The sequence below is a fragment of the Phoca vitulina genome, unplaced genomic scaffold, assembly GCF_004348235.1.
Source record: "Phoca vitulina isolate PV1807 unplaced genomic scaffold, GSC_HSeal_1.0 scaffold5, whole genome shotgun sequence".
Lineage (NCBI taxonomy): Eukaryota > Metazoa > Chordata > Mammalia > Carnivora > Phocidae > Phoca > Phoca vitulina.
In genome coordinates, this window is record NW_022589708.1 from 2,656,921 (window position 1) to 2,684,317 (window position 27,397).

A 27,397-nucleotide genomic window follows, 5' to 3' on the forward strand; every position below is an offset into this window, starting at 1 on the left:
TGTGCTTTTATGTTTCTCATAGAATTTAAATTTGAACAATTTTTAAGACATGAGGTCACTGTGATTAAATGGTTAATTCAGTATGGTTAGTTAACAACTTGCTATTCCTGAGATATGATGACCCTAACACGCTCAGCACAGAATCAAGGATGTTATTATTGAACTAAGGAAAAGCAGTGAAGTCATAGACTAGCAGGAAAAGAATGCAAAAACTAACAACAACAACAAAAAACCCAAAAAACTCCAGGCAAGTGAAAGAGTCATGGCTTGCCAAAAGACTTTCTTATAAGAGCATTAAAAAAGCTACAAATGGATCCTCTGAAAAGTTGTAAAAAGGGAATAAACCTAACCAAAGAGGTAAAGGATCTATACTCTAGGAACTACAAAACACTCATGAAAGAAATTGAAGAAGACACAAAAAGATGGAAAAATATTCCATGCTCATGGATCGGAAGAATAAACATTGTTAAAATGTCTATGCTACCCAAGGCAATCTATACCTTCAACGCCATCCCGATCAAAATTCCAATGACATTTTTCAAAGTGCTGGAACAAACAATCCTAAAATTTGTATGGAATCAGAAAAGACCCCGAATCGCCAAGGAGATGTTGAAAAAGAAAAACAAAGCTGGGGGCATCACGTTGCCCGATTTCAAGCTATATTACAAAGCAGTGATCACCAAGACAGCATGGTACTGGCACAAAAACAGACATACAGACCAATGGAACAGAATAGAGAACCCAGATATGGACCCTCAACTCTATGGTCAAATAATCTTTGACAAAGCAGGAAAAAACATGCAATGGAAAAAAGACAGTCTCTTCAATAAATGGTGCTGGGAAAATTGGACAGCCACATGCAGAAGAATGAAACTCGACCGTTCTCTAACACCACTCACAAAGATAAACTCAAAGTGGATGAAAGACCTCAATGTGAGACAGGAATCCATCAAAATCCTAAAGGAGAACATAGGCAGTAACCTCTTTGACATCGGCCACAGCAACTTCTTTCAAGATACATCTCCAAAAGCTAGTGAAACAAAAGCAAAAATGAACTTTTGGGACTTCATCAAGATAAAAAGCTTCTGCACAGCAAAGGAAACAGTCAACAGAACAAAGAGGCAACCCACAGAATGGGAGAAGATATTTGCAAATGACACTACAGATAAAGGGCTGGTATCCAAGATCTATAAAGAACTTCTCAAACTCAACACCCAAAAAACAAATAATCAAGTCAAAAAGTGGGCAGAAGAGATGAACAGACACTTCTCTGAAGAAGACATACAAATGGCTAACAGACACATGAAAAAATGTTCATCATCATTAGCCATCAGGGAAATCCAAATCAAAACCACACTGAGATACCACCTTACACCAGTTAGAATGGCAAAAATGGACAGGGAAAGAAACAACAAATGTTGGAGAGGTTGTGGAGAAAGGGGAACCCTCTTACTCTGTTGGTGGGAATGCAAGTTGGTACAGCCACTTTGGAAAACAGTGTGGAGGTTCCTCAAAAGTTTAAAAATAGAGCTACCCTATGACCCAGCAATTGCACTACTGGGTATTTACCCCAAAGACACAGATGTAGTGAAAAGAAGGGCCATATGCACCCCAATGTTCATAGCAGCAATGTCCACAATAGCCAAACTGTGGAAAGAGCCGAGATGCCCTTCAACAGATGAATGGATAAAGAAGATGCGGTCCATATATATAATGGAATATTACTCAGCCATCAGAAAAGATGAATACCCAACTTTTACATCAACATGGATGGGACTGGAGGAGATCATGCTAAGTGAAATAAGTCAAGCAGAGAAAGTCAATTATCATATGGTTTCACTTATTTGTGGAACATAAGGAATAACATGGAGGACATTAGGAGAAGGAAGGGAAAAATGGGTGGGGGGAATTGGAGGGAGAGATGAACCACGAAAGACTATGGACTCTGAGAAACAAACAGGGTTCTAGAGGGGAGGGGGATGGGGGATGGGTTAGCATGGTGATGGGTATTAAGGAGGGCACGCACTGCATGGAGCACTGGGTGTTATATGAAAACAATGGATCATGGAACACTACATCAAAAACTAATGATGTATTGTATGGTGACTAACATAACATAATAAAATTAAAAACTACAAAAAAAAAGTTGTAAAAAGTATTTGATCAAATTATTTTTTGAGACTTTTGAGGTACAGCTTTAGTGTTATAATAGTTTTTATAAAATATAGACTGTTTTATCAAAAATATTTATACGTTCTGTTATAATATATTGCTTTTGCCCTCAGTGACTGCCAATATAAAATCTGGATCCAGTGGGCCTAAAATGTGCAAGTGCACTTAACATAAATGCTGGAGTTTGAGGTATCTGCTTGGCCACTGTACAAAAGTGATGAAGTGGTGAAATTAAATAATAAACCTATAACACAGAATACATTACAAATTGCACATATATATGTATACAATGATAATCCCTATGTTTTAACAGATATAGTTCCCTTCTACAGTAGACTCAAGGACGAGATAAACTGGGTTGATAAATGTACAATGAATATCAAAAAAGGAGTAATTAGTTCACTGATTTTGGAAGAAGGTATGATTGAACGTATCAAGTGTCTAGACTTTGGGAATGCATATAGGTAATACAGTATCTTGGCTCAGGCTAATCAGAAGCCCTCATTCTTAAAATTTTAAGTAAATGCTGATGTTTAGTTGTTATTGTTTGTTTCAGCATGGTTTAATAAGCAAAAAATTGTTTGGCAAGTAGCTCTGTTGGAAAGCTATGAGGCTTATTACATGGTTGGTAAAGATAAGGCGATAAAAATTTTCTCCTAATAAATACAGAAAATTTATAAAACAAGACATCAATTCATTTTTTTTAAAAAGCCAAAAAATGTGCACAAATTACATTTTTTTGATATTACAGTAATTTCATGAAAAAAAAAGAGCATTTGCCTTATTCAAACAGAATTACTATGTGTAAATAGTAATAGCATCCCAAACCCTTTTGTCCTTTTTGTAAAATATAGCTAAAAATGAAGTGAAATGATTAATCTTCCTTCCACTTAAGGCATAGCTAGGGGCTGTGGAAGAGTGTTTTTTGGCATTTTTATCATTAGCAAGAAACACTTTTCATGGGATGCACGGACGGTGAAGTCCATCAACTTGCCACATCATTAGGCAGGGCTTCTGCACCATGTGCTCACCTCCTTTGGCATCTCCACAGGTAACCTATATGACACAAATTGAGCCCAGATGTCACCTAGTGTGAGCAGGAGACAAGGGACAGGATGTGTCAGCTGCAGAAAGAGGGACTGGCAGGGGTATCCTGTGAGTCCGCTAACATTACATCTACAGAAATGCCTGGAACTGCTTGCTCACCTTCCCCTTACCTGTCAGGGCCTTGATATTTTCTTATTAATACTTGAATCAACTCTAGAGATTATAGACATTCACTTCATTTCCATCCTGCCTGACGTGCCTACTCTCCCTTCCGTTCATGATTTCTTCCCAGATTTTTCTTCTTTTTGTGTTATTTTACTATGTTGTCATATTTCATTGCACAGGTATTTACATCTTTATGCGTTTGGATCTTTCAATGTTTTTCTTTTTAAATTTTTTTCTATGATATTAACACAAAGAAAAAGTCTTTCTCTTCAAACCTGAGAAGTACTGGATCCCACTTAGTGCGCTGTCCCATCCAAAAGCACAGCGGAAAACAAAATGAAAATCTGCCAACAACGAGGCCACAGAACAAAGGTATTTCACGGTGGGCCGGGGGTTTTGTGTTGAGGGCGATGGGTTACGTGTTGGTGAGGCTTTGCCTGCTGAGCTTTTCACACACGTGGCCTCAGGTGACGCTTTCGAAGGCCCACGGTCCCTGCCTGCGGCACGCAGACCCTTACAGACACCCACGCGGTCCTCCTGCTCGCCTGTGAGCCCGGCCGGGCCGTCTGCCCCTGCACGGGCTCCGTGTTGGCCTCTGCTTCCCGCCTCAGTCTGCCCAGTCAGCTCGAGGGTCGCCGCGCTGGGACACCTCGGGGCAGCGCCTTTACTCTGTGGGTGCTGCAGACGGCCGAGGTCATGTCCGCGTCAGAGGTCCGGCCGGGGCTAACCTACCTGCGGGCTCTCACCGTCTCAGCGACCTGTCACTATCACTGAAGCCCCTTCCGCAGCCCGGCACTTTACAGTGATGGTTTCCTATGCAAATGGCCCAGACAACCGCATGGAACACTGTCGTTAAAATGATTTATTTCCTAATTGCTAAGCAGGCCTCCGCTTTAATCTCTTAGGTTTCCTTACCTTTTCACCCTTTTCTCCATAAAAGCCAAGTCCTCTGTTGCCCTGAAAACAGAATGATTTTTCTAGGTTTTTAAAAGTCATTCATCACAGTGAAATACTTTTTTTTTTTTTAAGAAAAAGAAATGTAAGGTCTGCTTGCAACATACTGAACGATTATCCTTGCAGAATATTCCAGAGTCCCCTCCCCAAAGCTATCTGACACAAAAGAAAGTGAATGTCTCTCCTTTTGCGAGTTCCACATATAGACCACGTAACAGGTGTCACGTTATGTGAACTGGGGCAGGCTGGGGTCACGTGGGGTTGCAGAAAGCAGCACCTCCCAGCGCCTTCTGCGCATTCCCCGAGATTAGGTCTGAGTGATGAAAACGATGGGGAGCAGAAACACGAAGTGCTATTCTTTAACACACACGTGCTTTTGAGAAATCTGTACTTTATACTCTAAGCAAAACCTTGAAAATAGTGGGCTAACATTGGAGAATATTTTAGTCTGTTGTTCAACCATCCCGAGGATCGGGCTGTTGGCTGAGTCATTAATTCTGCACTTGCTGTATGAGCTAGTGCTCTGCGACCGTCGAGCCCCCGGCCGCACGATGAACGCGGACGCCACGGGCGGTCGGAGCTTGTGTCCTCACCGCAGGTGCGTGGCAGAGCTCAGACCTGCTCCCGGGTCCCGTGGACTCGTTCGGACACCTGTCATCTGCAGAGATGATGGTCTCAGAGCGTGTCTTCAAGTCCAGCCCGACAGACCCGGGAAGCAGCCATCTCCCCATGGATCCCGTATCCGAGGATCATGATTCGGTGTCCCTTCTGCTCAGCCTTTTCTCATTTTGGTAAGATAATCCTAATTTCACAAACACTTCGATCTTTTTAATGATTTTAGGTGATTCTCTGGGTTGGGCCCTGACTTAGCAAGGATTCAGCAGATTCACGAGGGGGGTGGACATATGTTGGAGAACAGACTTGACCCTGAAGCCCAGGATAAGCCCGACAAGAAGCTGCCCTCCACACTTACACAGATTATAGAAATCGTGCTCTTTTCTTTGGCCTGCAAACAACTCTGCTTCCTCCCCAGGGTCTCCCCAGGCCTGACGCGACAAAGGATCACGTGGGGCCCTATCTGGTCTTTCTCTCGGCAGTATCCCGCCCGCCCCCTCCTGTACCCAGATATTCTCCAAAAATAAAAACAAAGCCTTTAATTAACTTTTGCTTTTTTGCTCCTTTCCCACCTGGCTGGGAGCTGAAATCAAAGCACAGAAATGCAGCCAGGCTAGATCAGAATGCGATTTGCTGGGGCCCCTGCCGTCCCTCTGCCCCGTGAGCTGGTTGTCCGAGTCCCCAGGAAGTGACCTGGCGGAGGGTGAGGGCTGTTTGTGTTGCAGCCAAGTGGGGATCTAAGGCGACCCTGGGGCTTAGCCGCCCCGTCCTACATCCGCTTCTCTTGGCTCTGAGCCTTTCCCACCCTGCTCGTGGCTACAAGACAGTGGGGAGCCCAGTGGTGGGGGCAGCAGGCTTAACGAGCTCCAGCCCCAGCCGGAAGCCATGTTAGAGGTGATGGGAGCAGGGGGGTGGGCCTGGGGGCCCCGGGGGTGGTGGCGGCCGAGGTCCCCGGGAGGTCACAGAGATGAGGTTTCCATGGGGCAGACATGGGAATGTGTGGGCCACGGGATGGTCTTTCAACGTTGGTAAGGGCAGCCCAGCACTTCTGACGCATGTCACGTCTTGATCACAGACTCCTGCTGTTGGTCTTGCAGTTACCCTGCTCACCCCGGTGACACTGAACCCTAGTTCTGTCTACAGGTTCTGACAAGCCACCTACTTTCCTGTGCTCCGTCCAACTTAATAACCTTTCTCTGATGGGAACAGCACAGCTCTGGGCTCAAGCTTGACTTGAAAATCCCTGACTGCATCCCCAGAGGCTGACGACCTCACCCTCGGGCACAAACAGCCTGGTCACATCTGGGTGAGAAGGATGCCACTGGTCGCCCCACACAGATACAGTCACATTTTGTCCCTTCCTGTGCATTCACACAAACTCGAGCTGCTCCTGCATCTGCATTTCCAATCAAACGTCCATCAGTGCGATTTTCACACAACGGCAGGCGTTCTGTGATTTGCAAACAACAAGTCATTCACTGCATCCACTTAGCAATGTGCCAACCACTGCAGGGTACCTCTGGATTCATCTTTGGCATTTATAACATTACGTCCTAAAAACCGACAAAATTGTTCTCATCACGAAATAAATAACACGCTGTTGTCCACCAAGTAGTTCTACGGTCAAGAAGGGTACGCACAAGAATGTAAGCACCCCCCCGGGCCCCCCCGGCCCCCCCATAACCCACTTACTGGCTGTCCTTTTGGTCCAGGGGGTCCAGGCGGGCCCTGCACAAATACAAAGAAATTTGTGAACTGTTTTCTTTATCCCAGGGCCCAGATAACATCTGCTAGAAAGCTCTGGGAAAGCCATCCCCTGCGTGTTCAGAAGCCTGTGTAGTATGCATAGAGGCTTCTGGTACATCTGTCTGGGCGGGGAGGAAAGCCTGGAGGCGGAAGGCCGGGTCAGGCCTGGCTCTCAGAACTTGCCGGCGGGCCGTGGACAGCTGTTCTGGGTGTGCTTTCCTGAGTTCAGACTTGTGACTTCACCCGTGTCCTACTCCGGCTTGCTCGGACCCCTTGCAAGGGCCCAGGCCCTGTCATTGCAGAGACCGCTTCTCCCGATCCCCCCTGGGGCTCCCCTTGGGACACCGTCTAGCACGTTTTGCTGGTGGGTCAGCAAATGTTCGTGAACAGAATTAATCTACAGGCCCAAACCGCACAGTTGGAAGTCCACCTGCAAACATCGCTATCTTTCTACAAAACCTTCAGTGTCAACACGGCACTCAGGATGAGGCTTCAGAACCTGCAGCTGTCCGATCAGCTCGGGACATGGCAGGTGCAGCCGTGGTTGCGGATTTCCCTGAACCGTGTGTGTGAAGAATACCCCCCTCACCGCTGCTGTGCGAGCTGTGAGCAAGCCGACAACGGTGTGTAGTAGGAAGGCAAACAACCTGTGACCACATGATCCTCATCTCAACGGCTTTCTGCAAGAAGGTCCCTCTCCACCTGGAGACCGAGCTCTCCTAATGTTGTTCGAGGCCCGTCTGTCTTACTGCTAAACTTCTGGGGAATGAGAGTCAGAGACCCGGTGGGGGCGGTTTAGCTCCGGACCATTGCGCAGTGGGGGATGTGGCCTCTTTTTCCGGATCTTTCTTCCCTGCTGCAAGCCCTCCTTCACCCAGCATTTGTCCTGTTGCAAATCACTTGGTCATTCGAGTTGCAAGGGTAGGGAACACCCGCAGACCACCACTCAGGTGGGGCACTAGGGCCATTTTGTTCACTGATGTCTAATACCTCACTCGTGATGATGGCCACGCCCGGGCAGAGCCCACTACCTCCTTATTCACCGACTGCACTATGATCTGCTTTGCCAGGGATAACAGGCCCCTGGTCGGCGGGCTGGGTGTAGGGCTGAGAGAGCTTCTGTGTCCCTGGAGGGACGCCCAGCCAGCACCAAGGCAAAATTTGACATGGTTGGTGGTGATCTGGTGCCCACAAATTTCAAGTCCTCATTCTTCATCCTTAATAGTACCAAAATGTATGCAAAGGTGACCTGTTTTGTCTGGACACTTTCTAGAGTGACCACAAGCATCCCAGCTGTCTCCTGAAGCTTCCACCCGCCTCAACACTGAAGAAGCTGGATCTCTAGAGGACGCCTCCACAGCGGTCCAAGAGTGGTACTTACGGGTCTTCCTGGAGCTCCAACCGGACCCATCTGTCCTATAGGCCCAGGACGGCCAGGGGGGCCCTAAGGGCAGGCAGCAACAGTAGGCCGTTAAGAAAGGTAGACTGGTATTTGGAGTCCTGAGTTCTTAAAGTTCTGCTTGGAACATTCTCTAATAAAAACAGAACTTACCTGGAAACCAACCAAGCCAGGGTCTCCGGGTTCACCCTAGTTAAGAAGACACAATGTTAAGGGTTCTGGTTTTTAAATAAATCTTTAGATCTAGTTACATTTTATCACAACCAGGGACTTGGTAATGCTACCTCCCATCTGGGGCATTGTGAATATGGGAAAGGTGTGCACCCACAGCTGAATATCACCCCAATGGGATAGCGATGATTTTTAACTTCATCATGGTGTTGGGCGGTTCCACCACCCCAGGTGTCCCCCATTCTCGCATCCTCACAACTCAGCCATACTTGGAAAGCACCATCATTAATCAGGAGTTTACACCTATTACTCAGTCTCGAGTCCCGTATCTAGCGAACGTACCCTGTATCTGTCGCGGTCCACACTGGATAGCGCATACGGCTCGCCTTTCTGTCCTTTGGGTCCTTGGGGCCCCTATGGTAGCACGCATGCAGGAGACAGAGAAAACACAGAAACACCTGTTAACATTCAGTGCAGCTGTGGTCATCTGGGTGATTAAATATTGACCCTTATGGGCAATGTCTATCGCTTATTTAGGTTATTCTGAACACCAGTCACTACATTTAGCCACAAAGGTGAGACTTTCACTTTTATATTTACCCAATAGTATCTTCCTTCAAAGTTAAAATGGAAATATTTTATAGGACTTACGTTATTTTCAAAAACCCAAACAAATGCTCAGTAAACTAATCCTTTAGGATATCAACACGTCATTTTTTCTGCGTAATCATGTTTTTGTCTTTTCTTTGGCATTACGGTGTTAAAAATATTAACACATGCCCTGAAACACCATTTTTGGGAGAGATACTGGGTCATTCTCTTAAACTGGAATCGTGACAAATATACGTGGTGCATATGCACATACGTATGTGTATAATTGTCTTTTGATGCCTGCTGATAAAATCAGTATTTTAGGGACGTCTGGGTGGCTCAGGCAGTTAAGCGTCTGCCTTCGGCTCAGGTCGTGATCCCAGGGTCCTGGGATCGAGCCCTGCATCGGGCTCCCTGCTCAGTGGGGAGCCTGCTTCTCCCTCTGACTGCTGCTTCCCCTGCTTGTGCTCTCTCTCTCTCTCTCAAATAAGTAAATAAAACCTTTAAAAATATCAGTATTTTAAAGTAATGGACATATTTATTAATAATGAAATTTTCATGATATTAGAGCAGACTAGAAAGTGATGGTCCTTGTTGAGAAGTTGAACCACACAAAAAAGACAGCCAAGGAAGGAGGACCTGCGAGGCAGGGGCGAGAAATCCACTAGCTTCGCAGGAAACACGGGGAAGAATGCGTGATTGCTCTTCCCCAACCTTAAAAACGTTCTCCTACCAAGTAAGATGTTGATATAACCCCGACTTTGCAATACTTTGAAGGTATGAGGGTCACAATATAGTCCTGAAAACCATTTCAAGATTTTTTGCAAAGACCTGAACACAGTCTACAAAATAGGTGAATACGAGAACGTCTTCCATTAAAAAGAGCTCACTTCTACCTGTCAGGGCTGGAGAATGTTTCTCACATGACAGAGGATTTTAGAATCTAACGAGATGGTGACTCACAGGGCATTCTGTCAAGCTGTAAGCCTTTTTATTTGAGTTTTGCTATTACTGTTACTCACTGTCACTAGAAATGCGGCCTGGGGGAGAATGCGGTGACACCAGTAAGATTGCACAATATAAACCAAGCCCATTATTTTCTATTTTGTTTACAGAATGAATAAGGAAAACGAAGTTCTTTGGACCCAGGAAAATCACACCGAGATGTCTGCAGGAACATCTCCTTCATCCTGACCGCCCACTGAGGACAGGGGAGCGACCTTCCTGGGGGTGCAAGAAGCACGTGGAGCATGCCCGCCCGCTCGCCCCGGCCGTGGGGTCCACAGGAGACAACCCGCCCTCCTTAGAAAGTCTCTCTGGGACAGTTTCTAAAAGGGACTTCTGGATGGACCGGCGGGGGGCACATGACGTCCTCCAGGCCTCTGCTGACAAGTGCCAGCCGGCTAGCTTCCGGAGCTCACCGCTGGACGGCCCGCGCATGCCGGTACTCACGGGAGGGCCGAGGAACCCCTCGGGGCCGACAGGTCCCTGCCGGCCCACGTCTCCTCTGGTTCCGTTGCAGCCGTCGTAGCCGGGCGGTCCTCTGGGCCCACCTTGCCCGGGGTGCCCCTGGGACGAGAAAAGCAAGTGAGCCTTCCAGCACACACACCGTGGTTCTCATGAGCGGTGTGATAAGACAGCTCCGTATCTTCCCATCCTGCGCGAACCCACGGGAAAAGATAACCCAGAACGAGCAGATGAAGGAATGGAAGATCAAGTAAACAGGGGCACATGGGCACAGTTCTAAGCAGGAGAAAGCCTTCCAGACAAAGTTCTGTTTCCCAGGGGCTCTGGTGAAGAAGTAAATTGTCTCTGGTCTAGTGAGAGGTCTGTCTCAGCAGGGGCAGGTCACGGTCCACTTTGAAATTCTAGAAAACATTCTAGAAGCAGCCAGGTCCTGCAAGGACAACCGGGTGCCTCTGTATGTCATGCCCAACTGAGCTGTAGAGGGTGAGTCTGGCTGAGCCACATCCTACACGGGGAAGATTCATGCACCCTGGAAGGGATTTAATGTGACTGCGCCCTATGCAGAAGAACTGACTTCCTCTCATTTGCTTTCTTGGGGGGACACTCCTTTTTTGGTTTTAAACTCGAACAGAAAGCAAGTCAGATGTTCTGAGATGTTGGGAGTGGGGGAGGGAAGGCAATATGATCAAATGTCTTTTGAATGACTGCAGACAGTCAGGCTGAGTCTGTGGGCGTCCCACCTGCATTCGTCCCGTTCCTGCGACATCCAGGGGCTGGGCTAGTAACCCACAGTTTATTGTGCTGTTTCTTCCCACAGCAGATGCTCAGATATATGCTATCTTATTAGTTTCTTTAAAATTTTGATTCTGTTGACAGCAGACAAAACGTATATTCCAGAGTGATTTTTCTGAGGTCATGTTGGATGCCTTTTAGATTTACTTTGAGAAATATGGGACATTTCAAGATAAATGAACAAATCCCACACCAAGGGCCAGGACCCTGAATGATATTAAGAAACAGGATGAGAGAAGTGAATTTTTCTTTGGGTGTACATCTCTTTGCTTTAGATATCCAAAGCCATTGCTTTGACTAGCGCCATCAGATAAGAAGAGCTATAGCAGACTTCCAGTCAGCCGTCTTGGGGGACAAGAGACATCACAACCACCCTGTGTATTGCGGGGCACGAAAGCTGATCCTTCAAATTCGCCTGGAGAAAACAAGCTCAGTAGGTGTCCTGCTCGTGATCTGTGGTATTCTATGATGCTTTCCTTAAACTGAGTTCTTCACTCTGCTCCTGATTTATCTGTCTGCTGCTGGTCCTTGTTGCCCTCTTAGAATCGATCCAACTCATTTGAAATTGTGCGCCAATTGGTGTTAGTTTGAGACAGTTCTTCAAAGAAAAATTTTAGTTATATTGAGCTGACCGCTTCTATTGGCTCAGCATCTAATTAGATACACCTCTAATATCTGACTGCATATCATGTTTTATGTCCGACTTCTAAACAGCTAAAATTAGCCCGGTCCTTCGACATCACATTCCTGAGCTGCTTCGAAGTGGCAGGTGGCCCTTCAGCTCACGTTTGCTGTTCCAGAGCCCTGTGGCTAGCGAACGAGGCCGTCTTGAGCAGCCTGGAGATCCCGCAGAAACCTGTCGGATCCATGCTCACTTGAATGATCACTCCCTCATGTGACGATACTTCCTCTCTAACTTCTGAACTATTTGCTCCTCATATTAAATGATTATGAAGTGGAAAAACAAATTGAAATATGATTCAGATGAGTTACAATATTTTTCCATGAGATCACTCCATTTAAACTCAGATTTCAACTTCCAGAAGATAAACGGATGGGTGGCCCTAAGAGCTCAAAGAAGCAGTTTAAAAATGGGTGATTTGGTTTGAGGCAGTTGGTAGGAAAATTCTCTCCTTGTTTACCCCTGGAAATCTACGGATTCTTCACCTCTGCCAATTTCTCAAGATTCTGACTAATGGGAAAGTGACCTCCTTACTTGGTCACAGCTGTGTGTTGTGACTGGTGAGCGTGAGCCCCCATCCAGGTGACACGGGGTCACCGCCACCCAGGCCTCGCGTCTCTGCGGGGGCTTCCTCTCTCTAGCTCCGGGAGCTTCCTTCTCCTGGATGTGTGGCTCAGGCTCCGAAGGACAAACTCTCCCTCTCTGTGACGGCTCTCACGCCCTCCTCCCCTCGCTCTCCTACAAGGCAGCAGCCTCGGGAATGTGTGTGTGTGTGTGCATGTTAACACAGTGACGCGGGACACGGTGCGTGGACTAAGGGCCCAGACATGTGCATATGGTTCCTGAAGCAGATGTCCTCAGACTTCAGCAGCGACGGCTGCGTGTGTGATAAACACATCTACCCCCATGGCCGGGATCTGCAGGAAGTGGACCCTGGGAAATCTCCTCGCGGGTCCTTGTGAAGGAGGCTGGGAGGCAGGCTGCTCTGTTTATTTTTGTATGCCACAAGGAGTAAAGTCAACTGGGTTAGAAAAACACATTTTATTGCATTTGGAGATTTTCTCATGGACGAAGCCTATCTTGTCTTCTCGTTTCTGTGTGGATTGACTTCAGAGAATTTGGGAAGCTGCATGAATGTTCGGCAGGGCTTCATCACATCCGTGTTCTCGGCTGCGCTGCTCTGTCTGCAGGTTCCAGTGAAATTTCGAGGCCGGCTCTTATTGAGCATATCTGAGCAACACTCTAGCTTTTTATTACCAAACAATGTCTGGCTTCGGCAAAGGAGCTTGGATGCTGAGGCCAAGTCCAGAGGAACGTTTACAAAGGAAACAATCTGTCCGATATGTGACTGGGCTCCGGGGCAAAAGGACGCACATACAGTCCGCCAGGCTCGTGGGGCAAACAGAACAGGAGGCCTGGGCAGAGACGTTTCTGTAAGTCCTAAACCTATTGCTTAGCATGCGTACCATGTTTTAACATCCCAACCGCAGAAGACACTTACGGGAATTCCGTCGGCACCAGGGAATCCAGAAACACCTCTCGCTCCCTGTAAAGAAGGCGGACAAACTTACCGAAGGTCGGGATGCCCACCGCCCGTCACAAAAGTGGAGGGAGGCCCAGCAGTCACCGTACCACGTCTCCTTTCGGTCCTGTGATCCCGGGTGACCCCCGCTCGCCCTTGTCACCTTTGCGGCCCTGTAGTCCTGGGAATCCCTGCAGGCCTGGGGGCCCGGTGTACCCCTGGGGGCCCACTGGCCCGGGTTGGCCCTGCAGAAACAACAGAGTTCAGTCACCATTGGTCACTCCAGACGTGCATTTTCCATTGGGCTGCTTTTGAAACCACGCTTTTCATTCTCAAAGAGCTACAACGTTCCGAGAACATTCTATGTCAACTTCCATCTCCTGCCAGAGTTGCAACAGAGTGATTTCTGGCTAAGACAAGACCTAGAGTTGAAAAAGAAAAAGGTATGTTAAATGTGAGAAAAAATCACCCCAGAATAAGTGATGCTATTGCAAAATGCTAGTATTGGGTTGGGATGAAGGAATCAACTTACTTGGCTTTTTTAAAAGAGTATTTTCAGTTAAAAAGAAAACTGCAAGCAAATGTCTAAGATTGTCCTATCTCACTATAATGCACGTGACCAGTATAGAACTGTGTCCTGCACCAGGTATCACAATGATCCCCAGACGTCCAAGTGATTTGATCTTCTCCCCTGTCTGCACGCACACTACTCGCACCCACAGAGCAGAATTACAGGTTCCTGGAGCCTACAAACATCTATGCCCATAGCCATTGGACACGGACGGCTGTTATTAAAAAAAGACAAAATGCTGAGCAGGCAAGGATGTGGAAAAGTCGGAGCCCCGAGCCCTGTGCTGGGAATGTGGAATGCTGCAGCCGACGGGGAGCACGTAGCAGTTCCTCTAGGAATGAAACAGAGAACGGCCCTACGGTCCAGCAGTTCCACTTCGGGGGTAATACTCAAATGAGCTGGAGGCAGAGACACGAACCGGTATTTGCACACCTGTGTTCACCGTGGCGTCTTCCACAAGAGCCAAGGGGCGGAAGCACAGCGTTCACTGGAGGACGAGGGATAAACACAACGGGGTCCATCCATGCCACGGACTATTATTCACCTGGCTGAGGGGCATGGGGCTCTCACCTCTGAGTTTTGGTACCCTTCCTACACTGCCCACTCCTTTTGGATGTGGGGCCCAGGCGTGGGGAAGTGGAGAGGAATTTCTCTGGGGTGGAAGATACGGATGGAGATTAAGGTAGAGTTGAAGGATGCGATCTACCCCAAAGCTTGGGATTCCCGCCTCCTCCAACAAAGGGGAATTATGGGAAATCTCCGTAAGGCTCCCTATGGGCCAAGGTCAGTTTTGGAGTCGGCGGGTTCTCCTGCTCTACCCTCCATGTGTTCCAGAGGGTCCAGTCAAGGCAGAAATCACCAAATAGTCAGTCTGAGCACAAGTATTGTACATAGTGGTGAAGCCGGGGTATTTCACATCTTCAAAGAATGGGGGAAAAGGGGGCTGTGGCCCCTTGTTTGTCCCCTCCTCCTTGAGGAGGGTTGTGCTGGAAGGGGGGCAGTCCAACCTTGGAAACACGAATCCTAGGCTCACCCTAGGCTAGTGCTCAGGGGCCTCTGCAGGCTACGTTTGCTGTAAGTTTGGGGACAAAACAGGCTTTGATTCCCATTTTTATGGATTTCCCCCAGTTGTGCTCAGTTCTGTTTGCAGCTGTTAGGCTATCACCGTCTTGTGATGACGCAGACCACCCCTAAGCCTTCAAATGCCCCTAATGACGGTGAGGCTTGTAGCTTGTCAGTGTTTACATGAGCACCCTCTGGGGGATAAAGTGTTGTTCCTTAGCACCGTCCTTGTTACTGTCTGCAAACTTCATCTCCGTCTGGGGGGATTATCGTACGCAGACAACTAGGAAGGGGCATCTGCTGTCAACCAAAGCAGAATGCATGTGTCTTTGAGATGAAAACCCACATTCTCTTTGTGCACTCGTTCACCTTTTCCTCGATTCCCTTTGCTGGGAAAAGTGATAGCGACATCATGTACTCACTTTCCTGCCATTGTCAGGGAACTTCTCTTTAGCCTTTGTTTCTCGGATGGGAAGTCTGGCTTTGGGAATAAAACCAGTCTTTCCTTTTCTGGAGCATGCTGTCACTGTGAAGTTCCCATAAGACATTTTAAAGGGCTCCCAGCACATTCACAATGCTCTCTATCCACCAGCTCTGTCTGGTTCTAAAACATCTCCATCACCCCAAAAGGCAACCCCGTACCCACCAAGCAGTCACTCCCCACCGCCCCTACCCCCCCCAGCCCCTGGTCCCCAGGCAGACTGGCATCTGCCCTCGGTGTTGATGGGCTCTATCCACTCTGGGTACTTCCAGTACACGGAGTCACGGTATGCGGCCTTTGGTGCCTGGCTTCTTCCACTTAACACAACTTTTCTGAAGTTCTTCCGTGTGGGAGCACCTCCCAGTGCTGCATTCGCTTTCATTCAGTGGATGGATGACCACAGTTTGTCCATTGGTCCGTTGACGGACATTGAGGGTGTTTGCACCTGAGGGCTGCCGTGGACAGTACCGCGGTGGGTACGCACACACGGTTATTTCTGGAGCACCTGTTCTCAGCTCCTCAGGGTATAAACTTAGGAAGGGAGTCGCTGCACCTTCTGGCAATTCTGTCTCACTTTTGGAGGCCCCGCCTTGCTGGTTTCCACAGTGGTCGTGCCGTGTGCATTCCCAGCAGCAATGTGTGAAGGTTCCAAATTTCGCCACGTCCTTGCTGGCACTTGCTTTTTTCCATTTTTCAGAATTATAGCCATCGCAGTGGGTGTGAAGATGGTGTCATTCTGAAGAGATTATCTTGAGCTTCTCACAGATGGAACATTTCACAAATTCCATCCAGCTTCCACCCTGGGGAAGGGCCAGGAAGAGTCTGAATTCGACCTTCGTCCCCCGGGACTGGACCCTCGCTCTTGCCCACAGGACACACCCTGTGCGGCTGTGGCTAAAGGGGCATTGACGTCAAGGTCAAGGACCTTGCTATGCATGTTTCAGTCATCGGGTCTGAGAGTTCCCCGAGGATATCCTGCCCGCCCGGGCACCTAGTGTGTTTGTAAAGAGCGGCTGGAATGACCAAGGAACGAAAAGGACCTTCCTTTCTGCTAAAATGACCATCAACTTCCATCCTGAGTGGGAAAGTCACAGTCAGAAAACCTATTTCCAGCTCTTCCCTTCCTTCTGTTGGAAGTGATGTTAAAAACAAAAATTACCCCAGGAAGTGCAGGACTCTAGTTTGAATAACTGCACAAATCTCTAAAGCTCCTAAGATTCTTGCAATCTACTTGATAAAAGTATTTCCACAAAATGTTTGTCAAAAGCCAGCAGACACCGTGGAAAGGAGAGACCATGTACCGTGACCCCCGCCCACCAGTCTGATTCATATCCATGTGTTACTTGCTGGGAAACAGGACAAAGATAAGCACCATTTAATTATGTATCTTCTGGGGTGAAGCACTGTTACAGGTCTTAAAAAAATGCTTATCTCATTTCACCCCCATGCCACATGCATACTGGCCACGACCCCCACCTGAGAGGAGACAACAGGGGCTCGGGAAGGTCCTGCACAAAGAGCCAAGTGTCACACAGGTCTGGGAGTGGGCGATCCCCAAGCCTTCCGTCTGCCATCACACACCGCTGGGAGTAATGGGAGTGGGCGATCCCCAAGCCTTCCGTCTGCCATCACACACCGCTGGGAGTAATGGGAGTGGGCGATCCCCAAGCCTTCCGTCTGCCATCACACAGCGCTGGGAGTAATGGGAGCAGGCGATCCCCAAGCTGCATCAGCACCACCTGGGAGCCCGTGAGAAATGCAGAGTCTCAGGCTCGGCCCAGACCCTCCTGAGCTGCAGTGAACACGACCCCCAGGAGGTTACTTTGTGCAGTAAAGTGTGAGGATCACTGCCTGATACCACCCTCCTTCCTTTCCTGACATTCTTATAGAAGGACTGGTATCTTTTAATAAAAACCTCAAGCATGAAGTTGGATCTTAGAAGAAATGTTCCTCTTCCTGCACCAGGCAGAGGAAAATGTAATATTTATGTGTGTTAAGGACTATTTCTAATTCAATTTTCTGGGTCCTGTCTGCAACAGACCAGAATAAACTTTGATCCCTGGGAGGATGGACGGTTGCTCCTCACCTCTCCCTTCTTGAAACCACTACGGGAGTATGTGTGGGATCCGGGGTCAGCCTTGGAAGCCGAAGTCTGCAAAGGTGGAGGGAATGAGTCCAGACTTGAATCCACATTGCTTAAATACCACGGCTGTGGACAGAAGGCACTTCAAGCCCTGAGACACTTACTGAGCTTTCCTGCACGTGGAGTGTTCACTTCCGAGAAAAGGTAGACTATCCCCAGCTATGGGCACACGTGGAATGACTCCGGACCTTCAGACCCTGACATACAGGAGCAGGACTGATGACCATCTGGGCCTGGCAAGGGTCGTCTCCCATTCACGCAACTCCAAGGGGTGCCTGTTTCTATCCGTAGCTTATCAGCCTTACAGGACACAGTGGGGAGGAGGGTAAAAAGAGCTTCCTCCATCAGGGACGGATAAAGAGGAATGTTTCCAAGGACAAAGCCCGCTTCACTGAACATCAGGATTTTTAATTTATGTACAGTATTTTCCTGGTAGAACAAGCTCTTCATGACTTATTGGCCAACACGTGAATAGTAGGAAATCCCTTCTCTTTCTGAAGTCTGCTTTTCCTGTCTTGCCTTTTATGGGCAGTGGGCCCCCGCAGACACCCCATATCCTCTCCAGTCCCCTGGGCAGCCCCTCCCTTCCTCAGCTGTTGGCAGTGTGTCCCAGGCCTTCCCGGCCCTCCCGACCCTGTCCTTCTCCATGACCCTCTGGGGATTCCAGCCCAAGCCCCAGCTCATTCGAAAATACGTAAAACGGCCCAGAAGCTGGGAAGGACTGCTTTTTCGGGATCCAAAAAACCAGTTAGAGTGAACCACGCTTCTTAGGAATAATCATTACTATTTGTGAGCAGTTCTTGTGACGACCGTGGCAGGATGAACGAACACCGTGTTCCAAGCTAACGCTAACGTGGAGGTGTTTGCACGGTGCCTACACAGCAACAGCTGGCAAACAAGGGGCAGCTGCCTAATCCACGGGAAGTGGACGGAGCTCATGCTAAACCTGCCACCTTTTGTCTAGAGTTTCTTACTCGATATAAGAGAACATCAGCCCCGCCCGCGGTACTATTCCAGATTAAGGATCCCACCTATCTGAGGAGGGACTGTACGGGCCTTGGGACTCCTGCTCTCCAGAACCATCTGGTACAGGTCGTAGCAGCAGATCTGGGCAAAGGGGACACATCGGCGTGTAAGGAAACAGACCCTGACCCTGACCTTGCTCCACGTACAAACGTGTGGTCAACATGGGTTGTAGGCCTGAACATAAGCGCTAAAACTCTAATCTTTCTAGAGGAAAACACAGGGAAGAGTATTCGTGACTTTGGGTTAGGCAAACATTTCTAGATGTGGCACAAAGATCATGAACCATATAAGAAAAAAGTTGAAAACACTGAAAGGTTTGATCGTAAAGATACTGTCAAGAAATAAGGAGCAGGCCGCAGACTGGGGGATGTATTTCTGATAAATGATTTTTGTCCAGAATACAGACAGGACACCCAGAAACCAAGAATAAGAGACAACCCAAGTGAGATCTGAACAGGGGCTTGCTCAGAGAAGGCGAGCAGATGGAAACCAAGCGCACAGAAGCAGGTCTGCTCCGCTAGCCACCAGGTAGGTCCACGGTAAGGACAACTGTGGCCCCGGATCACACAGGCAGACTGCCACGCGGGTCCTGCAGGGGATGTGGAGGAACCCGCTGGTGTGGATGCAGAATGGGGCAGCTTCTCTGGAAAAGCGTGGCGGTTTCTTATAAACGTACGCTTACCGTAAGACCTGTAGGTAAACGTTTATAGTGGCTCAATTTATTTGAGCTAAACCCCAGAAACAACCTGAATGTCCACTGGCTGATGAGTGGACCAACTGGTACGTTCACACAGCGGGCCACTGCTTAGCCTCATGAGCACAGCGGTGAGGACGGATCCAGAGGCATTCCACTAAGAGAGGGAAGCACATCCCGCCCGTCCGGTTGATAGGACGCTATGCTGTCATCTGATTTACGCGACATTCAAGAGAAGGCAAAACCAGGGACAGGAAACAGAGCAGTGGTGGCCAGGGGTGGGGATGGAGGGAGGGAACAGACCCGGTTCATATCGCGATTCTGGTGGTTACTACATAGCTGTACTCATTTGTCAGTATTCACTGAATTGCATGGAAAAGCTATCGTGATAAAATATCCTAAAAACAAAGGAACAAACAGAAAAGGAGTAAAGCAGAGTTTCAGAAGACAAGGCCTGACGTTCATAGGCACATTTCACACGACCAAGTCCTTCTGGTACATCCCTGTAAGTGAATTTACAAGATAGATAATGTTTTGGAAAGAAAGAAGAGCGGACACTTTCAAAATGCCTTGTTAAAAAACACTAAGTCCAAAGCTTTTTCTGCAAGGGAAATGAAAACAACAACAACAAAAAACAAACCCACACAAATGAAGGCCTTGTCCGGAGTCCGCATCTGGAATCTGGTCTGTGGAGCGCAAGGTGGACAGAAAGGGGAGCCGTCCAGCACCCACCCGCTGAGCCGCAGACCCGGAAGCGGGTCAGGACCAAACCAGGTTCAGGAGCCGAAGACAGGTCCAGGACGTCCCTCGCCTCCACGGGGCACAGTCTTCATGAAGAACAAAACCAGACGCGTCACCTGTACTGAGACGCCGCTCTACAGTTTTACCTGAAATGATCTGACGGACGGATTCACATTTTAAAGCAGAGAAACGATGGGTCATCTCCTGGTTCCTACCCATAGGAGCAAAATGTCTGGAAACTCTGCTCCTTATTCTAAAAATAGGCAGCACGTGGGCCGTCACACTCGATGGCCTTTACCCCAACGTGAGGCCACGCTTTTTATAGTCTGGATGTGATTCTGCCTGGCATATGTTGGAGAAGTTGATCTTCTGGGAAAGCCTTCCCTGGCTTGCAGCAATAAATACATTTTGTTTGTCTAAACGTGGTCGCTTGCCCAACACACCGACAAGATTTCCCAAGGCTCTTGTCCTCCAAGAAGACGCGGAGTGGCGTGTGGATGAGCTGAGGGCCCCGGGAGCACAGATGGCAGCCGAGAACGGGCTGGAAGGGCAGACTCTGGGGCCACGGGCCGCCCCTGGCAGGAAACGCTCTTTCTAACTGAGCACCGACTGCATGGAATACAGTATTAGTGCCCGGAGCCTCCTCATCGAGCGGCCCTTCTGTCCGTATGAGATCGTGACACAAGGGCTCTTGGCTACACGTCCACATCAGAAAGTGACAACTGGGGTAGGAGGTGATGCTGGAGTCACCAAATCCTGCAGCCACAGTAACTAACAGCTGTCCACACAGACGGCCTCGGCGGCAGACCCTTTCATTCCCACGTGTCATCTGCACGTGGCAATCCCTCGCTGGTCTCCCCGATCATACTCCTAGGTCACGCTCGAGGGTCACGTGACTCCCAGTAGGCCCCGAGAGCTTCTGTCCTTGCCCTGCGATTGGGCAACAGCCCCGGGAACGCTGCCTGCAGACAGGGGGGGGGGGGGGGGGGGCGGTGCAGGAAACACCCGCGTGCGGGGCCTCCAGATGCCGGCCTCCCTGCCGAGGTCATCCACCAGGCCGGCGGGCATGCAGAGCACCGTGTTGATGAGAGTGGCACAGACCAGGAACGGAACTGGCAGTATATCCATTTTGCATTTAGACTAAACACACTCACATGAAAGAAAACTATTCTTGAGGTTGGCATTATATTGAGCTGGTCTGTTATGAAAAAGAAATTTGGCCAACAAAGGGAAAAAGGTTAAGGGTAAGGGAGGGTTCCAACTTGGCTGTGGCACACACATTTTTTTTTTGCCCTGTTAATCTTTATTTGAAATATTCCCGAATAGGGCCATTTTGAAATAGAGATCCATGTTTTCTGTCATCAGAAGAGGGGACTTCCTCCCCTTCCTTCTCCTCCTCCTTCCCTGGCTTTAACCTACTTATCTGTTATTATATTTTCACGAAAGTGATTTACCATTTCCATTTTTGAAAGACTTTATTTCTACGTTTACAGCACCACCTGCAGTTTTGGTGCGAGGTTGTGTGGGTTCTGCAAGCTCAGCACGCCTCGCCCCGGGCCCCCTGCGGCCCCTCCTCGGCCTCGGTCTGTCTCTTCCAGACGATCGGTCATGCTGGCGGCATCCCCCGGCGTGTCCTGCAGTGAGTCCGGCTTCTTTCACCCACACCACGCACTGGGGGCTCGCCTGCCCTGCTGTGTGCATGCACGGTCACGGTGTGTCTTCCGGTCCCCGAGGAGAGTTCTGTCCCAGCCCACAACTACGATTTGTTTACCCGTCCGCTCGCTGTGGGGCCTTGTTGTTACTTCTGGTTTTTGGTGCACATGCATCTGGCTGCTATAAACTCTCAGGTATGGTTTTTTTTCATATGGACACATGTTTTTGTAAATACCCAAGAGTGGGATTACCGGGTCAGATGATAAGAGTCTGTTTAACTTTATCAGCAAGTTGCAGAACTGTTTTCCAGATTGGCTGGAGCACTCAGGGGAACGCGGCTCAAGGGCAGCGACTTGAAAGGCTAACGTCTGAAGCGGCTGGCTGGTCGCCTCGAACCTCCGCAGGGGCAGGGAAAGACAGGTGAGGAAAAAGTTTCTACTGCACAGAAACTCAGGAGAAACTCAGCTCCAAACGCCTCACCTATGGCATGGATTTCATTTTATTTCGGGTAAAAGAATGTTCCCTTCCCGGATACTGTACAAAGTGCATGTCGGTCTTTGTGGTCCAGGGGCACGGGCCTCATCTTCTAGAAGACTCTCCTAGGCAGTGACAGTCATTTCAGATTAGAGCAGCATCACGCCACTTTTCAGATCGGCAACTCTGCTTCTCCACCGATAACCGCCTATTGCTTTCCCAAAGGCCTCACTGATTATCCAATTTGGGAGGCACCGCAGAGAGCACAGGGGGGCAGGTCCTCAGAGCAGCGAATCACTTCCCCTGGAGCTCACTAGCGGGGGGGGGGGGTCCTCAGGCCGCCCCAGACCCACTGAATCGAATCGGCGTCTCCACAGGATCCCGGGTGACTGGGCTTTGCTTCAGAGCTTGAGAAGACCAGCCCAGGTGTGGTCTCCGCCCCAGGACGGGTCTCAGCTGGCTGCCAAAGCCTCAATTAAGGGAAGTCTCAAACCTCAAGAATTTCTAGTCTAGCAGCTTTGGGGTGGGGAGGAAGAGCCTGGAAATCCGTATTTTTGACAAGGTCCCCCAAGCAACTCAGATGCATCGCCAGGTTTGGGAGCTGGGAATAAATCTAATTCTCACACAGGACAGGGGAGGAACAGCCCAGGGAGGTGAAAGGTCTTAGCGGCAGCTCTGCGGACCCTCCGCCCGGGAGCACTTCAGCACATCCTTCTGATGGCCGTGGCCGGGGGACCCCCACTACTGACCCTCTGAGGCTGTACTGGTGTTTGTCAACTGAGGGCACAGCCTTCTAAGGCCTCCTCTCGCTTCAGAACCCAAGGATGGCCCCTTCAGCCCCTTGCACAGAGGCCCGCGTGGGCCTCCTCAAAGTGGACGGGAACTGGAGCCCCGCGAAATGCCTCAGGATACAATTTTCCATATTTTCAGCCTTTATAATACTTGTACTTCCAGGGGTTAAAGAAGCAAACTCCTGAAGGTCAGAGACCTTATTCCATGATTGAGAAAACCACAGCAGGGGCCACACTGTTCCCTCGGGTTGTCTGTCTCCCCTTCTGAGACCTCGCGAAGCCACCCCGAGGTGAGTGATTAGAAGCTTTAAGAGAAGCAACTACGTGGATGCAGTTAGGCATTGAAGTGCGGGGCGAGCTGTGGAAACGCAGTGGGTGCGGGTCACTGCTGTGGGCACTGTCCTAGCCCGGAGGCCCGTAAGCCCTGAAGGCTGAGGCTTCCTCTGACTGGTCACCCGAGTCGCACGGACAGGGCTCCTGCGTGAGGAGCCACGACGGACACGCTCCCTGCCAAGTGGCATGACGGACATTTCCAGCGCCAACGCCCTTTACCCACGGGCGCTGGGAAGAGGCGTTCTACGTTCAGTCCCTTTGGTGACCATCACAATGAGTTCATGATTTCTGGGGCACTTCTGAAACACAGCGCCAGGGGGTAACATGGTGGAGGGCTCTCACCCTCTGGTTCTGTCCCCCAGTGTGCCATGCGGGCGCACCTCCAGCCTTAGATCCTGGCCTCGCTCTGCACCAGCCCCGTGGCGTTGCCGAGGGTGGGTCCCGCTAGGTGATCTGGCTCTGTCGGGGGGAGTGCGTGCCGAAAGGAGACCCCCCAGACTTGTGGGAAGGGGCGCCAGCCTTATCAGAACTGTGGGATTGGATAAAGAAAAACCATCTGCTGAAGTCAAGAGCTGGGACACAAGGCCAGGGTTCTGGAATGCCAGGACTCCCTCCTCCAGGGATTTAGTTCTGGTAATATTTGAACCAAGCCGTCTGAGGACAACTGTGGGTGATACACGGAACACGCTCAAACCATTTAGCACAAATACTGTGACTCAGGAGGAGTAAAGGTTACGGAGGAAAGGGCTGAGTTTGCCAACACGGGTCTGTAAAAAGCTGTAAGAGGAACATTTTCAACACTTCCTGAACGCTTCTGTTTTAGAATAAAAATTTAACTTTCCGTCAACGGAAGACACCTTCTTGCGGCCTTCTAGGCCGTTTGTTCTGTTCCCGGGGCCGAGGAAGGCAGGTGGGCAACGCCTTGCAGTTCCCGTGGCCAGCACTGGGTGGCAGTCAGCCGCGCTCTTTGGGAGCAAGACCCCGCCCCACTTCCGACTTCAGATTTGCTGCGTCCAAGATTTTGTGACTGTTTTGGGTTACCGTGACCCCCCTCCCCGGAACAGAGCGCAGGTCCCTCCTTTGTCATGGAGCGCGAACCTCCCATGGGGAAAATTCTGATGAAAATTTTCACTGCAGGATTCCAGTGGTGTCTAAAGAGCGTATCCAATTCCGTTCTTTTCACAGGGTGGTTGAGCTAACAGTAATGAATTATTTCATAATTCCCTTCCCTTTTGACTTGCCCAGACGAAGGGGTTCTAAGTAGATACAGATATCGGAGGACCCGATAGACGCAGACCCAGGGCAGAGTTCCAAGAGATGGCTCCCCGTGTGGGCCCGAGTCAGGAGAGCAACCTACCGTCCCGGAGCAGAGAGCATTTACGTACGTGAGGTGTGGAGACCCTCCAACAGCAAAGGGGTTTAATGCCCACAACACCTCTGTGAGGCAGGTGCTGTTCTCACCTCCATTTTGTGGGTGAGCCACGGCCTGGAGGGGGGCTGGTGCCCGGTTTCTCAGAACCCTTCCGGAGGGCCTGCCGCTGTGTCTACGACCTCCACTCAAGGAGCGGGTATGACTTTGGAGCCTGAACACGTCTCGTCCACTGACCGCCACGAGGCTACAGTCAGGCCAAAAGCAACGGACCAATGGACAGAAAGAAGCCGATGTATGCCTGGGCTTCACGCCGACCCAACAGAACAGAGCCCGCCACAACCCTGGGTGATGACCTAAGATCTGCTTTTCTGCTGAAACCCAACACTGCTGCTCGGTGGCCGCCATTTCACGGCTCATTACTCCCCCTCCTGCTAGAAAGCGACCAGGGCAGAAAGAGAAGGTGAAACTCAAATGAGTCACTTCTGTTACTTTTTAGCAACTCCGGTCAAAAGGTATGCAAAGGGGGCTGGGGGGCTGCAGGGGGACGGGCGGAAACATCAGGACACCTGGAGGGGGGCAGCTAGATGGGCCCCGTGGCCGCGCTCTCTCCAGCGTCCACGCACAGACCCCCAAGCCAGCGGACTTCTCAACGGATGAGGAGGCTTTTCTTGGTAAGAAGACTGAATTGTTGGGCATCGCCCGGGCAGAGGCTCAGCGGGATCTTGGAGAGTAAGTTTTCAGATACAGGGAAGTTGCTGGAAAATCAAGCCAGGCCCTGCTTCTCGGGGAGAAGGCCGTCGTGGCCACGAAGACTGGGTGACCTCACGGAACCCGAGCCAGGAGAGCAGGCCCCGCACTGCCACCGCCGTCCCTGATGGTGGCGGGGCTCCGCTGGGGGGAGGAGGAGGCCACGGCAGAGCGGGTGGCCGCTTGGTTGCAAAGCAAGTACAAAGGTGTGAAAGTGACTTCTGCTCGGATGTTGCTGGGACATTACAAGAGAGGCTGGTAGCTGTTTCTGAGAGCAAGCGTGAGAGAAAGGGACCCCTCGAAGATGGAAGAGGTGCTGAAGGAGAAGTGGGCGGGGACTCATGACCGGAGGCTTCCGGAAAGGGGGGGCCCAGATGTCAGCACCAGAGGCAGAAGTCTACGCATCGGGGGTGAGGGGGTTTCCACGTTCCCTAAGCCCACGGGGCTGTCCAAGCACGGGGTGGTCTATCAGCGGCCGGGTTACACGTGTGGGAGCTGGAAGACCCCTCAGGATGTCAGAAGCACCTTGAGGCACCTAGACACATCTTTACCCGTGGACACATGGAATGACAAGCTTGGGGACAGCTCCTAGAGAAAGACGTCGCCTACTCTGGGCCCCGAGTGGTCCGGACCAGGTCACACGGCTAGTTGGTGGGGAGCGGCCTGGCGTGTTCTCGTCCGTTAATTCTGCACACTCCACGCTGCCCTTGAGTTTGGTGCCGGGGAAGCTTCCCTGGCAGACAGGAAAGCAGCTCAAAATTCAGCCTTCCTTATTCACATCTTCAAAAGTATCTGATGTTCTGGAAATTGTTCCACAAAGTGTTTTTGCCAAGATGTTATCAGTAGTAACCCCTAGTGCCCCCGTTTCTGGAGCTCCTGGCCAGTCAGAGCCACGTGACGCACTGTCACCGGGCGCAGGGTGCGTGTGTGAGCTGGACGTCTGAGCCCGCCGTCAGGGGTAAATCCCGCGAACAAAGGGCTGGCGCTCAGTCCTGCCTGACACTGCAGATGGCTATCTGGACATCCTGGACTTCCCTCCGAAGACTCCCCGGCCTGGAGTGATTGGGACAGACACTGAACACACATCCGCAATTAAAAAAAGAACAACAAACCACGAGAAATTGATCTTTTTTCAGTCTGGTGGAAAGATAATGGATGGCTCATTTGTGCAGACATGAAACCCGGGGTCCTGGGCGGGAGGAAACCAAATGACATTAACATCCATTCCAGAGAAGTGACTCAGCTGTTGCACTGTTCTCATGACATGGGGCAGAACAGCCTCCAGAACATTCGTTCCTCTCAAAGGCATTTGTTCAAAAAAAAAAAGCAATTTTCATCCGCAAGATGGAAGGCAACAACGCAGGAGAGCTCCATCTCCAAGGCACACACTCGCTCCTGGTGTGACCCCAGGTCATCCCAGGTGACACGTGAGGATGCCCACGGCTCACTCAATACACAGGGAGCGATTATGGGGACACACGATACATGGTCCTAGAGGAAGTGTGATCAACACAGTAAGTCCCTGCTGTCTTCGGGGTCAGAATACCCACGTTGTAGCTCATCCACTGCTCAGCTGGAGTCCAGCATCTTCATGAGATGCCCCCAGAAAGCCTGGCTCTCCGTCTTAGGAGCTGTCCCCCCGTGTCTGTCTCGTTGTCCGCCATCATCGTGGCCTCTGGGTTGGCCGTGCTCCGTGTGTGTGAGCAGCCCGGGGGGCGGCACCGGGGGAGGGGCTGGGGCTTCTCTCTGCACCCGCATGGCCGTGCGCCAACGGTGGCCCGGACCGAGACGGCAGCTGGCTGGGCCACCGCTGCGTGCAGCCCCGCGGGGTCCCTCGGGCGGGACTCAGGAGACGCCTCGGGGGAGGCGCCCAGCTGCCCTGCCCTCACCCCTCGGAGTGTGCTTCGTCACTCTGGGAAGTGTCACGATTGTGAGCAGCTTTCCTGAATTCAGACGGAACCCGGACACGTTCCACAGCGACTTCTG

At 50.2% G+C, this 27,397-nt stretch overlaps 1 protein-coding gene across 2 annotated transcripts in view; it reads right to left on the bottom strand.

The window, feature by feature from the left end:
- Positions 1-27,397, bottom strand: part of COL4A2 (collagen type IV alpha 2 chain) — a 168,453-nt gene that overhangs the window by 47,934 nt on the left and 93,122 nt on the right. For both annotated transcript variants that reach the window (XM_032402618.1, XM_032402617.1), the window contains exons 5-12: positions 13,434-13,568; positions 13,303-13,347; positions 10,313-10,429; positions 8,612-8,683; positions 8,252-8,287; positions 8,081-8,143; positions 6,646-6,681; positions 4,300-4,341 (exon numbers count right to left, since the gene is read on the bottom strand). In XM_032402618.1, the coding sequence (XP_032258509.1) occupies positions 4,300-4,341; positions 6,646-6,681; positions 8,081-8,143; positions 8,252-8,287; positions 8,612-8,683; positions 10,313-10,429; positions 13,303-13,347; positions 13,434-13,568 (546 nt within the window). The remainder of the gene's footprint in view (positions 1-4,299; positions 4,342-6,645; positions 6,682-8,080; positions 8,144-8,251; positions 8,288-8,611; positions 8,684-10,312; positions 10,430-13,302; positions 13,348-13,433; positions 13,569-27,397) is intronic.